The sequence below is a fragment of the Aedes albopictus genome, chromosome 3, assembly GCF_035046485.1.
Source record: "Aedes albopictus strain Foshan chromosome 3, AalbF5, whole genome shotgun sequence".
NCBI lineage: Eukaryota > Metazoa > Arthropoda > Insecta > Diptera > Culicidae > Aedes > Aedes albopictus.
The window spans coordinates 203,258,409-203,273,051 of NC_085138.1; the positions used below are offsets into that span (position 1 = coordinate 203,258,409).

General features: G+C 36.6%; 1 protein-coding gene across 3 annotated transcripts in view; it reads right to left on the reverse strand.

Moving 5' to 3' along the window:
* Nucleotides 1-1,462: 1,462 nt before the first annotated feature.
* Nucleotides 1,463-14,643, reverse strand: part of LOC109404970 (protein sex-lethal) — a 53,929-nt gene continuing 40,748 nt past the window's right edge. For 2 of the 3 annotated variants that reach the window (XM_062858626.1, XM_062858627.1), the window contains exon 6: nt 1,463-4,414. In XM_062858626.1, coding sequence (XP_062714610.1) covers nt 4,329-4,414 — 86 coding nt within the window. In that variant the 3' untranslated portion in view covers nt 1,463-4,328. Of the gene's footprint in view, nt 4,415-10,139; nt 10,932-14,643 lie in introns of those variants that run through there. The other variant, XM_062858628.1, reaches the window with a different exon arrangement.

Consider the following 14,643-nt stretch of genomic DNA (forward strand, 5'->3'; position numbering starts at 1 on the left):
GAAAATAACAATTTTCGTTTGCCAAATTGAGAACAAGACGTTATGTTCTACACTCCTTTTTGAGACATCCGGAGGGATGCAGAGGTACTCGGTTTCCATAACAACGCTCATCGAGAGCTTTAGCTACGTGGTACACGGAAAGATCGATGTACACAGACCAAGGATTAACTTTCACGCAGCAATCAAAAAGACAAAAGATTTCATGCAAACTTGTGTGAAAATTCACGCAAATTTGTGTAACACCGGATCAGCACATTTTTTATGACTCACTTGAAGTGCAAATTTTCGGTAATACCAATCCGTGTGGTCAAATTATGAAATTCAAATAACTCAACGTACATATGTACAGATGGGTAAATTATTGGTCAAATTGGGAAAAAATCCACAGCTCAGGTGAGATTTGAACTCACGACCCTTATTCGCTAGACAAGTGCTTTACCAACTAAGCTACCGAGCCAATTAATGACCCGGCAACTTAGTTGTCATAAGGTTCAATTCTAATCTCATCGATCTATATCATCTCCCCCTAAACCGCAAATATAACCATCTCTGTTGTACATATGTACGAAGAGCGAAAGCGATTTGTTTATTGTTTGAAACTGTTTGCCTATCGTACAGGCAACGCTTCCTCAACCACTTGTAGAGGAAGAACAATGCTACCTGGAAGGCGATCAAACGCGTCGTTCGCATTCTATTTGATACGACGGGTAACTACGTAGAGGTAGATGCTCGAAAACGACTCACTTGAAGTGCAAATTTTCGGTAATACCAATCCGTGTGGTCAAATTATGAAATTCAAATAACTCAACGTACATATGTACAGATGGGTAAATTATTGGTCAAATTGGGAAAAAATCCACAGCTCAGGTGAGATTTGAACTCACGACCCTTATTCGCTAGACAAGTGCTTTACCAACTAAGCTACCGAGCCAATTAATGACCCGGCAACTTAGTTGTCATAAGGTTCAATTCTAATCTCATCGATCTATATCATCTCCCCCTAAACCGCAAATATAACCATCTCTGTTGTACATATGTACGAAGAGCGAAAGCGATTTGTTTATTGTTTGAAACTGTTTGCCTATCGTACAGGCAACGCTTCCTCAACCACTTGTAGAGGAAGAACAATGCTACCTGGAAGGCGATCAAACGCGTCGTTCGCATTCTATTTGATACGACGGGTAACTACGTAGAGGTAGATGCTCGAAAACGACTCACTTGAAGTGCAAATTTTCGGTAATACCAATCCGTGTGGTCAAATTATGAAATTCAAATAACTCAACGTACATATGTACAGATGGGTAAATTATTGGTCAAATTGGGAAAAAATCCACAGCTCAGGTGAGATTTGAACTCACGACCCTTATTCGCTAGACAAGTGCTTTACCAACTAAGCTACCGAGCCAATTAATGACCCGGCAACTTAGTTGTCATAAGGTAAACAAATCGCTTTCGCTCTTCGTACATATGTACAACAGAGATGGTTATATTTGCGGTTTAGGGGGAGATGATATAGATCGATGAGATTAGAATTGAACCTTATGACAACTAAGTTGCCGGGTCATTAATTGGCTCGGTAGCTTAGTTGGTAAAGCACTTGTCTAGCGAATAAGGGTCGTGAGTTCAAATCTCACCTGAGCTGTGGATTTTTTCCCAATTTGACCAATAATTTACCCATCTGTACATATGTACGTTGAGTTATTTGAATTTCATACATTTTTTATGTTGATCCAGTCGTACGCTAATATGAGTGAAAAATTCTTTGTCTTTTCGCAAGTTACTCATTCGCTGTGTACTTTTGTTTTAGGGTGTATCTTTCCAGAGCGTTTATTCCAAAGGAATCTGCTGACATATCTTTGTGGTCTATGTGGACTATCCGACACATCCGACACGGTCCCTGAATCGTAATGTGTTCTGCAAATCACTATGGTCATTAGACACGTCTAAGCAGTGCACTGCAGTGCCCTCATCCGGATGAGTGCCCTCATCCGGATCGCCACGAGGATGTGATCAACTACCAACGCCAAAGACTTTGAAGCATCTCGAGGAGTTCCGTTGATCACTATTGACGCGGTTCTAAACATTAACGTGTTTTTCTAAAGGGTGTCTCAAACTGCATCACGTAGAACGCAATTGCAACGCTGTAGAAAATTACCTAGATGACCGATCCTTTTCAAACCTTCATACACTATACTGGGATGGTAGGGCCCTCGTGTTGCTTTTATTGAGAAAACATATGCTTCTGTAGACACTTCTAGATCTTTCCGTTTACGGTACAGTCATGAACAGCGCAGTCCAGGAAACCCGCTTTGACGAAAGGTGTACAGTTTTTAGGTGTTTGCGCAAAATCTGAGATTACCCAAAATACGAAGCATATGGACAGCGCCTAATAATCACACTGTTTTTTTTTTCAATCTATCAAAAAAAAGGAAACACCCTAATGACGAAATAGAAAAAATACGGGTCTAATTTTATTCGAAGAACTTCGAACCCGCCAAGTTTCACGACAATCGGAGTTGCACTATATCGTTTTTCTATGGAATGGCTGTATTATGAAGCATGTATTATCCGTATCAAAAAAAAAAAAAAAAAAAAAATCGCGCAAAGCTATCCGAAAACGCTAATAGATGTGCGCAATTGCATTTTATCGATCCGGTATGTTCTGCGCGGTTAATCCTTGGGTGATTTCCGCATTTATTGAGGAAGACACAAATATGATTTGATGTACTGGCGACGATCTATGAGTGATTTTGCACATTTTTGCGCGAGAATCTACGGCGCGGCGAAACGCGCAATACACTGGAATCATGAATCAAGTTTATGAAAACATATGCATAATTCACAGTCATTCAAGATATACGTCGTACGACTTGTTTCGGTTGTAAATCAGAAGTGGCTCCAAGGGGACCGCGGCGGCACCTGTGGTAGGTGTTCCAGAGTGGCTATATCAGTTGATAGGCACAGTATTCAGCTGATCATTTCAGGTTTTTTAATTCAGAATAAACTTTTCTAAAACAATGTTTTTAGATTGTTTTATAAAATATGAATTCCTTGTATTATTTTTTGAAAATATTTGCATTCAATCAATTTAGAGTATAACTTAGATTTCTGATAAATTTATGACCATAAAAAAAAACAAATGTGTTATCTTAATTCATCCTTGAGAATTGATCTAAAAACTTGTAAAACAGAAAAGTATCAATCAATCAAAAAGTGGTATCAATTTATGAACTGTACAGTTGGTTCTCTCACTGTTTGAACCATATATTTACTCAAAGTCAACTACAGTTCGTTCTTCAAAAACTTTTCATGACGGCAATCAGTCATCACCGGAAACTAACGTAAATTATCATTTTATTTGCTAATCTTTCAATAATCATCTTTTTCTAACACTCTTTTCAACTTTGGTTTTACATGTCGAACACACGATAAATATAAATATATAGGATATTGATGTGGTAGGAAACGCTAAAATTCATAAATATACTATGTAGCATTTTTGTTTTGTTTTGTAAGAATATGGAATACAAGACACGTAAATTTCTCAATACAGTAGTCATTTATAGGGTCAATTCATACGAATGTACAGTGTTTTCATGTGTCTTCAGACTCTGATTCGATTTTAATAAAACTATTGCAATATAGGCTCTCATTTTTTTTTCGTTATAGATTTTTAACTACGATGTTCTAATTCGTTTTCTTTTCATATATTTTTATGTTCATTTTTAGTAGGAGAAGAGGGAATGATGAGGTATGATTATTTATGTCTTATATTGAAAAAATCACATCGCAGTGAACGGTTTACAGTCACTTCCGTAATTTAAGTGGTCAAACGAGCTAATACAAAACAAATATCAAAATAACGATAGAGTAATGTTTTGTTATGGCTTCAAAAATAAATTATTATCTACTATTTTTAACAAGCTAAAATATAAAAAAACAACTGTTTTTATAAGTGCGATAAATGCTGTCTGCTTGCGAAAATGTTGATGTTAAGTTGGAAGCGCCGGCGGTTTTGAATTTTTCTTAGTCTATTTTATGGGATTTTTTTTATAACTACTGACGGAGGAGAGCGGATCAAAGTTTTGATTTTGCTAGCTGAATAGAGGCGTAACTTGTTTACTACTTATTTAATTAACTAACCTGGTTTGTTTGTTCTTACTGTCGCTTGTGTGTAATTTGTTTGATTTATTTTTTACGGCGACGGGTAAAGAAATGTTATATTTATATCATGAACAACGCGAATTTTGCAACCATTAGAGTTTTTAACTAAACCAACTATAGAAAGGGTTCATCGATATATGCACAGCATCGTCTGAAGGTTAAAGCTAGTAAAAAATTAGCGAATGATGTGATTTCATTAGCCCGCTAGATCTGTCGTTATACTTCATCGAGTTTTGCCGTGGAAGAATTGCTAAAAATACATAATGTAATCAGAGAATTGAGCGGAAATTTGTATTTAACCATGCATTTAACACAAAATACATAAATAGAATTATAAGGAAAAATTATATCCAACGCAGAGCAGCAAGTTATAAATGCGTATGATGTGAACAATAAAATTTAAATCTAAACTTGATAATACGAATAAAATTTTGCCATCTCTTTTTTAGATTATTTGGAAATGTCTTATTTATGAAATGCACTTTTTAATATCTTTTTTATTAGATTACAATAAATTTTGAAGTATTTGTTTTTTTTTTAATAACTAACAGTTTCCATGAGATACAAACCAACGAAAAATTAACAGAAAATATTAAAGGATCCGTCCTTTTTTTGTATATTGTGATAAAAGCAAGAAAGGAAAAAAGCGTCAAGATCTCGAAAATAGAAGTGGGCGTCGACGACTTTTTTTTACATTGCCATATATTTTACTTTTTTTATTGCTCGTAGTGTCAGTGTACTTCAGGAGCTTCAACAGTAGTTGATTTTAATTTTATATTAACTACCATTGTGATGACCATCGACGCCTGAGGTATTTTATATCTGATAGATTATGTGCACACACTTATTAAGGAGTCATTTTTTCGGTAAAAGTTTGGATTACCGAAATTTAGCACTGTTTTACCGAACGTTCGGTAAACATTACCGATGATTTAGTACAGTTTACCGAAAGTTCGGTAATTTTTCGCCGAATTTCGGTCATGTTTTACTGAACATTCGGTTATTTGAACTTTTACCCACTCCCACTCCCGACAAACTCACAAAATGTGAGTTCTTCCTTCGGAAGGGAAATAAAGCGTGGGTCCCGAGATGAACTAGCCTAGGGCTAAAAATCTCGTTAATACAGATACAAAAAAAAACTGTTACCGAAAATAGAATAGATGAATATGGTACTTTATTTTGAGTGTGCAATATCCTTGACAGATCCCTCCGTAGATCCTCGAAAGATGCCTGAAGATTTATCCCACGCAACAGATCGTTGTTAGCAGATATTGATTCCGCTATCCACCCATTCTTGCACTGGACGTATCACCGAAAATCAAGCAGAGCGCTGTCCAATCATAGCCGCGTACAGCGGTGCGGTTGAAAATAACTTTTTTTTTGAATGACTATGTGGATGCGAGAGTCGTGTTGCTGTAAGCAAATTGTTTTTCAGCAAAATATTGCGTACTATAATATACGGCAGAAACTAGCAATAGTTAATATCTAAAAATAGCAATGATAAAAACTATCAAAGTCTTCGATAACAAAGAGATGTTCCTTTGTTTTATGAACTGCAAAATATTTTTTTTGAAAAATATCCATGGATGTTCTAGTCGGTCAACAAATATCTGTACACAGACAAACAGACGTAACACTTCGAACATTTTCCGATTCAAATCATATGTAGTCACGGAAACATATTCGCCCAATGCTAAAAGCACATAGTTTGGCCAACTATCAACTAGGTAGCGGTAGTGGACAAACGTCAAGCTCGTACAAAAACGATGCGAGTGCCACGGGTGGGCATTTAGCAAATCATTTTTTTTAATCGATCGTTAAATTGGTTTACGATGGAAATTACCAGTGTTACGTCTGTTTTTCTGTGATCTGGATATTGATGGCTTCGTGCGTACAAAGGCTTAGGCCGTTAGGCAATTCTGTTTATTGCTAATTTATCATTTTTAATTGTGTGATAATGAAACTCACTTACAACAACATCATGCTGAAAGTATTATACAAAGCGCGTGTATGATGGGAGAAATATTAGATAAACAAGCCTGTAGTAAACAAAAGGTGTTCAAAGATTTAAAATTCAAAAACAATTCATTAACAAAATATCGAACTTAGTTGGGAAAAAAATCAAACTAATATTTTGAATGAGTGTAATCAGTTTTGTACCTTTTAATTCTGCTTTCTGACCGTTTAACGCTTTGCTTTGTTTGTCGGTCGATCATTGAGTTGTCCAAAAAATGTCTTACGAAACCTACTGCAAGCCTCTCCATATACAGGGGATGGCCAAAATGTTTGGGATAGGCAACTTTTTTTCTCTCACAAAAAAGTTTAACATGGTATAACTTTTCATAGAGTGCATCAAAAAATCTCAAATTTTGACTGTTTGTCCACCTATTATATGTGCATCATTGGTACAAATTTGGGCTCGATTTATTATTATTTCGCAAAGTTAGAACCGTTCGGGTAAAACACTATTTTTTAGACAACTCATTTTTGAGCTGCCATATCTCGGAAACCAATGAACCAAATTGAATGAAATTTTGAACGTACACTAACAATATACAAATGCTTCACAAACTGTTAAAACATAGATACTTTTTGAACGTTGAAAAAAGTTATCACAGATTGACACTTTTTGGATTTTTCTCAAAAAAATGTAATTTTTTTACGTCAATGTCAATAAATTTTAGTGTTGCTGTCCAAAGATTTTCCACTTCTGTTCTCAAGTTATCTTTAATCAGATTATTAGAGCCTATTTAGATCAAAGGTAGAATAAATTTAGTAATTTTTGTGTGGTATTGTAAATTTGATTTATTTTCTTTTATATGGGTAAAAATTTCAACCCGGTATAAATTAACTCGCCGTGAGAAAATATTATAACGTTTGTATTAAGTATCAATATATTGTTGATAAACGTTAAAAAATCATTCGATTTGGTTCACTGGTTTCCGAGATATGACAGCTGAAAAATGAGTTGTCTAAAAATAGTGTTTTACCCGAACGGTTCTAACTTCGCGAAAAAACTATTTAATCAAGCCCAAATTTGTACCAATGACAGGTTGATAAACAGTCAAAATTTGAGATTTTTTGATGCACTCTATGAAAAGTTGCAGCATGTTGAATTTTTTTGTGGGAGAAAAAAAGTTTCCTATCCCAAACATTCTGGCCACCCCCTGTACGTGAGAACAAAAGATGTTTAACACAGGAAATCTGAACACAAACCACTACCACACAGGAATTTGAAGAAACCAATGCTCAAACATTCTGTTTGACTCGATCGAATTTTTATTAGTGTCAAACTGATGTTGTTTTTTTTGAGTTCTTTCCTTTAAAATGTTTGACCCTGTGTACTTCAGGCCTTGGTGGTGTCGCACCAAAAATGATTGAAATGAGCGAAATATTCGTTAATACGGTGCAGTTCCGCTTCCCGACGGGTAGACCACGGTCTTCCTGGTGGAAATTGCGAATATTTTGAAGAGGCTGGAGACGGACTTGCTGCAGAAGAAAACAGCATACATATAAAACAGTATTTTTTCGTGAAGTTCGTGTCGCGAGATGCCACGGAGGAGTCGTTGTGAAAGAACATAAAGCCTAGAAGATTTGGCTATTCAAATGGGTAATGAAAAGAAGTGCCGGTGTCTATCCCGGACGTGAACATGCGATACATTCGTGTATTTGCCACCGAAAATTACCGATGAGTGTTTGTATTTTAAGCTGGAAAAGTTTGGGAAAGTGCAACGCGTGATCCGAGAAAGGTTCCCCGCGGAGCTTGGCCTCGATCATATGCACGCTGGAGTTCGAGGAGTGTCTCTACAAAATCTTGGCAAAGGATTATTGAAATTTCTAATGATAATTTGCCAAGACTTCTTAAAGATTAAGTATATGATAAATGTAATAAAATTCCCAAGGTGGGCCAGAATACCTACCCAAGGCCAAAATACGTCCACTACCCTATTCGACAAGATATCGGCTCTGTAAAGTTTTTAGTTAAACAGTCGAGCAAATGAATAAACTATTTGGATACAAAAAAAAATCCAACCTCTAATGCTAATACTAATATAACACACACAGTGCAGTGGATTACTGATACTGAGAAAGATCACAAGTGGAGTCGGAATTAAAAATTACAAAACTGATTAGACCCGATCTTTTTTATACGGGTCGTACTTTTGCTGTAAATATTGAACCTATTGACTTGATTTTTTTTGTAGAAGAATAGTATTAACCATTTATCCATGTACACAATTTTATGCAAATTGGTTCAAAATTGATTGAGTTATCCAAGAATAGGACACGTGCAAAATCGTGTGTATACTCATTCGAAGAGGGTATTCGGCTTAAAGGGTTTGAAAAGTCGGTACAGGATCAAAATAATAAATTTGCCGACATTTTTTTCGCTAAAATTGCATAATTCAATGATAAAACATTGTAAAAAAAAACACATGTGTTACTGTTTTTGATTCATTTTAACCCAAGCAACACACATAGTTACAAAATAGTTATGGCAGCGCATGTAAGGGTTGCACAATAGAAATACACTAGAACTCCAATGGCGCTGTAGTCACTTTTCCCTTTCAATTATGTTAATGACTTAAATAGCAAGAGTTGACTATTTTTATGTGTCCATCTTGTAGAGGACCTTTTGTTTTGGTAAACAAAATTTATTTGACACTTCTAGTACCGCTACTGACGCTGTAAGGGCGTGGCAAACTAGATGTTAGTCACACGAACAGTCGCGACATTGGACTTCTGTGGCTAGTTATTCTAATGGTTGCACAGAAGCCACTGTGACTTACTGCGCAACCCTTACAAGCGCTGCCGCAACTGTTTTGTAATCATGTAATCGCTTGGGAAACTATCCATTACTGATATTTGTTTTGTTTTTGGCTTATGACTACAGCTCGATGATTATATGTATTTTGATTCATGAGAATGCTTGCAAAAATTGTGCTACTTTTTCCCGAAATTCAGCATCCCGAATAACAGTTTTCCCAAAAAAACATCTTACACTTTACATTATCGTTTGACTCAAAATACAGTTTCATACCGATTTTGACAACACGAAATACATTTTATGTTTTTGCCATTTTGCCAAAATTGGAAAAAAGTGAAATATTTTCAACTTTTATGCGTCATTTTGGCTTATATTATAAACTAGCTGTACCCGGCAAACTTTGTCTTGCCTACTGCGTTTTTTGACGTTTCAAGTCCCTAGTCAAGTCCAAGTCCCCGTTCAAAATGCACGAAAACCCGATTTTTAAAAAACTCTCTATTTTTCCATGTTTTTTGTCTCATAAACCTTCCTTGGGTGAAAACTAACAGAACAAAACTCAAACGACCCGAATCGGACCATCCGTTCGCAAGTTATGCGCGGTCCCACGTATGCCACTGCATTTTTATATATATAGATATGGACTATTTACAAGTTATTAAACGATCCCCGTAGGTGACGTTCACAAATTAGGGTCTTGTACCATTTGGGCAGGTGTACCTATTTTGGGCAATGCCGCTATAACTAAGTCAATTTCAAACCGATTGATTTGATTTTTTATACAGAGTAAGATACTGTACGTGCCTAACTCTATACAGAAATTCAAATCAATCGGTTCGAAATTGACTTAGTTATAGCAGCAAGTGCCCAAAATAGGTACACCTGCCCAAATGCTACAAGACCCTACTTCATAATTTGTTGAATTGTCGTTTTTGGAAAACTTGATCAATTTTGATTTTTTTTAAGAAAAGAAAACCTCAAATATGTATTTAAGACGACTTATCGGTAAACACTTTTTGTCAAAAATTGGTGTTGCCAAAATCGATAAAAATGTTGCCAAAATCGGGTGTTGGCAAAATTGTTAAAAATATGTTGCCAAAATCGGAAGTAGACAAAAACGGGTGTTGCCAAAATACTAAGAAGCTGTATACATGGTTCTGAGGATTATGTTGTTCAAAGAATCCTTTAGCAAGGAAGTCCTTATGGGCACCATTCAACAGTTTTGGTTAAAACTCAAGGGAGCAATACTGCCATTCTACGCATAATTGTCCCAGATTATACGGGATTCCCATGTTATATGAAATTCCCATATAACATGTGACAATTATTGGTGGAACTGCAGAATATTACTTGAAAGAAACACCTGTAGAATAAAAAAAAAAGTACATGACTCAAAGCAATGGATCATTTGGGAAAAAGTGTCATTTGAGGAAACAGCATTCGAGTAATGATGTTAGGATAAAAGTAACGCAACCCTTATCATTTTTATCAGATCGTTCAATATGCTATGCTGCAGTTCTATACATAATTATTCCATGTTCTACATAAACCTTTTGTAACATGGAATTATTTCATGTAGAACGGTAATGTATTGAATGTAAAACAAACATAAATGATCGTTGTGCTAATCGTAACTGGAAGTAACTGTAGGAATTTACAAGTAGTTCTGGGCATTCATTCTGTTCAAAGACCTTAACCTACACATGGTAAATACACTTCAGGAATCACGGTTTCATATAGTCTAAATAAGTTCGATTATATAAAACTATGGATTTGGTATGTATATAATTAGGTATCTGAATTCCGTACTACAAACTACCGATGTCCGTTATAATGATACCCATGACGATTTTCGTAGTCATTTTTGAAATGTACTATTCGATAAAAAGATTTCCATTTCGTCTAGCTCGTCACGGAACTGTTTCTAACGCCTAATAATACCTTAAATATCAGTATGGATACGCATCGATTTTTTTCCGGTTGTTAAAATCCAATCCGTCAGCTATACGGTCACCGGCAAACGCAAGTAGAGAAAGAAAATAACATAACTTTAACATAGCATTACGATTGATTATGGACAACTACCCACTAGTGGAGGTGCTTAGGCTAGGCTTCTGAGATGAAAGGAAAGGGCAGTGGGGTATTGATCTTCTCTACACTACATCATCTACAGTAGGACGGAAGCATTTTAAGGGCTTTGAAGCGCTAAAAGGAGTAATAAATTTAGTCTAGTAATCTAACAAAGCCTTTCAGACTAACTAATTTAACAAATCAATGCGCAGGTAACTTCATTTGGCGTTTTTTCGGAATTGAAGATCTCCCTACACAAAAACTTGCAATTGGACGTATGGTAGGGTATGTGTGCCATCAGTAATCTCACGCTCCCATACTCATCCTATTCGAAAACAAGCGATTACGGCACCGATTGATTCCTTTCTTTTGGTTTTCATGGGTGCTCACTTCTAACAAAAAATACAAAAATAAGAAACAAAACAAACAGCGCTTCAATCCTTTGTTTTTCGTAGGATGAAAATGGGAGTCACATGCTTAAGAAGGGAACCAATACCCTAGTACATATATCTCTCTTAATGTTACACACAGGGATCATAGGGGTTTCCACCTTCGCATCTTAGCATTTTTGAATTCATTGGTGCCCGATCAACTTAAGAACTAGTAAGTTCATTGTGCAAACATTATGGACCCAAATATGATAATAGACTCGAATACGCGTTCGAATAGGAGGTTTTCAGATCGGTAATAAGCATAATAACCCGACTAGAAAAAAATAACAAGTTTATAACACATTGTGTTATGATGTTATGAAATTTTTCTATAACTCATTATGTTATAAACTAGATGCAGGATGATGTTAAAATAACTAAAATCGTAACAAAAAGTACACCGGTCTAATCAAAATAATAACCTATTTTGTTATAATCAGATCAAAATTCTAACACAATATGATATTAATTTTAGCTTCAAGAAAACTAGTTTCTATCATATTTTGATACAATTGTGTAAAATGATGTTCTGAATGTCAAGGAATCAAAACTAAATTAATTCACAATGAGTTATTGAACAGCATTTATAACACAATATGATACAATTGAGTTATAATATTTTTAAACACCAAAGATGTTAAACATGATTATATCACAATGAGTTATACATATCATGGTTTGTTAAATTTATGTTATATTTTTGTTAGATTCTTCTAGTCGGGAAGAACCTGCAAGTGAAACGCAAATTCTTATGATGGACATTTATTGAAAAGTGACAGGACTTCAATGAACCTAGTCGACCGAGTGTTTTGGCTCGTGAACTGTAGATGGTTTGAGTATCTGAACGTGTATTTAGAGCAGTGGATTCCGTCGCGTCGCCAATACTTCGTTTAGGCCGTTGACACGAAGAACGCGTCCTATGAGTATCTCGACAACACTAATATTACACTAATACAACAGATCGGTAGAGAGGACTTTTTGCATTCAATCAAGGTACGGCAAGGGAGACGGTCATCAGCAGCACCTACTTTGCACACAAAGACATCCGTAAGCAAACCCGGATGTACCCAAATGGCAAAATTTGCAACTAAATGGAAGAATTCGAATGACCCTCAATTGTAGAGGCTTTAAGTGTAATTAGGAGAAAATCGTTTGTTTACATCAAAAATTCAATTTTTCGTCTTCAAAATTAACTAATATTTTGTCTTGGTAGTTGCTATTTTCTATTGGTAATGGCTTTCATTATCATCATTCTCAATTATGCAAATTATCACCTCACGAATCCTCAATCAACTTATCAATTGTATTTTTATCGCTTGCGATTGAACTATACACTGCTCAGCGATGACCAGAGGCAAAGAGGTGGTAAAACGAACATGATGTAACTAACAAACGATTTTGCACACATCTGTCAGTGCTGCCACATGCTCACCCGAATAGCCGAACAACACCGAATGGGTTGGTTTCAGAAGCTACGTCACGAACGTTCGACACGCACACAGAAGCAACATTCGCATGTACCGACACCAGACCAATAACGTTTCCAGCTTACGATGCTTCGCGATAAGTTGATCGAAAAGCATCAAAAGCGATGAAAAGACAGGCTTGGCTGGAACGCAACAGCTCAACGGCGAAAAGGAGCAGCCAACAATACTGATCAGCGTCGAGTCTGTTCGTGTGCTATTCGTACGGGAGGTTGGTTTGATAAAGCGAGGAAGGGTGAAAACGTATTCGTTGTCAAAAGCGGAGTGTTTTCACCAAATAACACGGTTAATCATTCTTGATGCCCACGCCGACAGACACCGGATTGCCCAGCTGACAAAAAATCCGAAAGGTCGCCCGTCGGAGGCATAGCAAGAGCTCCTCAAATTTATCACGTTAATTCGTAAGTATCTACCGGATCCAAGCGCATCTGAAAGTGAATTATTTTTTTTTTCCAAAAAGTGCTCGTTTGTTTCTCTACGATGCGGAATTCGATATGAAAAAGTGAAAAAAATATACTTTGCCTATGCTGCGCCATGGCAAATTTTGGCGGAGTCACTCTTTTCATAGGGTTCTCATTCCTGCTACCAGAGAAAAGAGTGATCGTTAGCTTCCGTCAAATTCACCTATAGACAATGAATATTTAACCCTCGAGCGATCGCGCTGCTATATTTTGTACAACACGTTGAAAATATCTCGCTTTTTGAACACATCATTAACGTGATGCTGACGGCAGGGATGGGATCATTCATTTGCAAAGAGTTACATTCACTTGCTACTAGGGTAGCGAACCAGTTGGGCAGCGGCCGGTATTTTGGGCACTCTTCGCCATAACTCAGTCAATTCCAAACCAATTGACTTGAAATTTCGTACACGGCTAGATACTACACGTATCTCATCGCGTTCCAAAAATTGTGTCAATTGGTTCAGAATTGGCTGAGTTAAAGCAGAAAAGTGCCCAAAATAGGACTTCTGCCGAGATGGTTCTTGATGATGACGCATATATAGTCTACAATCGATGTGCCCTATTATTGGAGTTCGGGTCTAAACTTTAACTCAAACTGGAGGCATGATGATTATCTGATGATTCGGTTCAGTGTTAAGGACAAGATCGTTAGAATCCCAATATGGCCGTCAATCGCCGACTTTTGCATCTACTCGCGATTTCAAGCGCACAAATCTCGCAAACAAACAAACCAACGAACCTGATTTTCTTATTTTAAGCATGTTACAAATCAGGCCAAACATGTCTAAAGAGAAAGTGAACAAAGAGAGCCTCTCAAATGCAGATAGGACCTATTGAAATGTTTGGCCTGAAATGAGCAAGGACAAAATTAAAAATGCACTATTGTTTGTGGACTGCTTCTTCAGATTTGTGCATTTGAGGTTCTGATGCAATATTGAACTGTAATTTTAAGACGATTGTCCTTAAGTATGAAGGACTAACCGATAAAAGCTAGAAGAAGGATGCAAAGAGCTCACACCGATGATGGTTTAGCAGAGCAAAGGGAAACGGCTAAATTGGCTTTAAACTAGGAGACTAGGGCGCGAAAACGGTCGTACTTTGAAAATCTCTGCCAATAGGATTCCCTGAAGCGATGCTTACAGAGTAGTTATGGTCAAAACGGAAGACTCAATGGCACCGCCGGAGCGTTCTCCTGAGATGTTGTAGAGGCTTCTATTGTATGTGGCCAAGTTGGCCAAGGGCGAGTTTTCCGCGAGACAAACGAA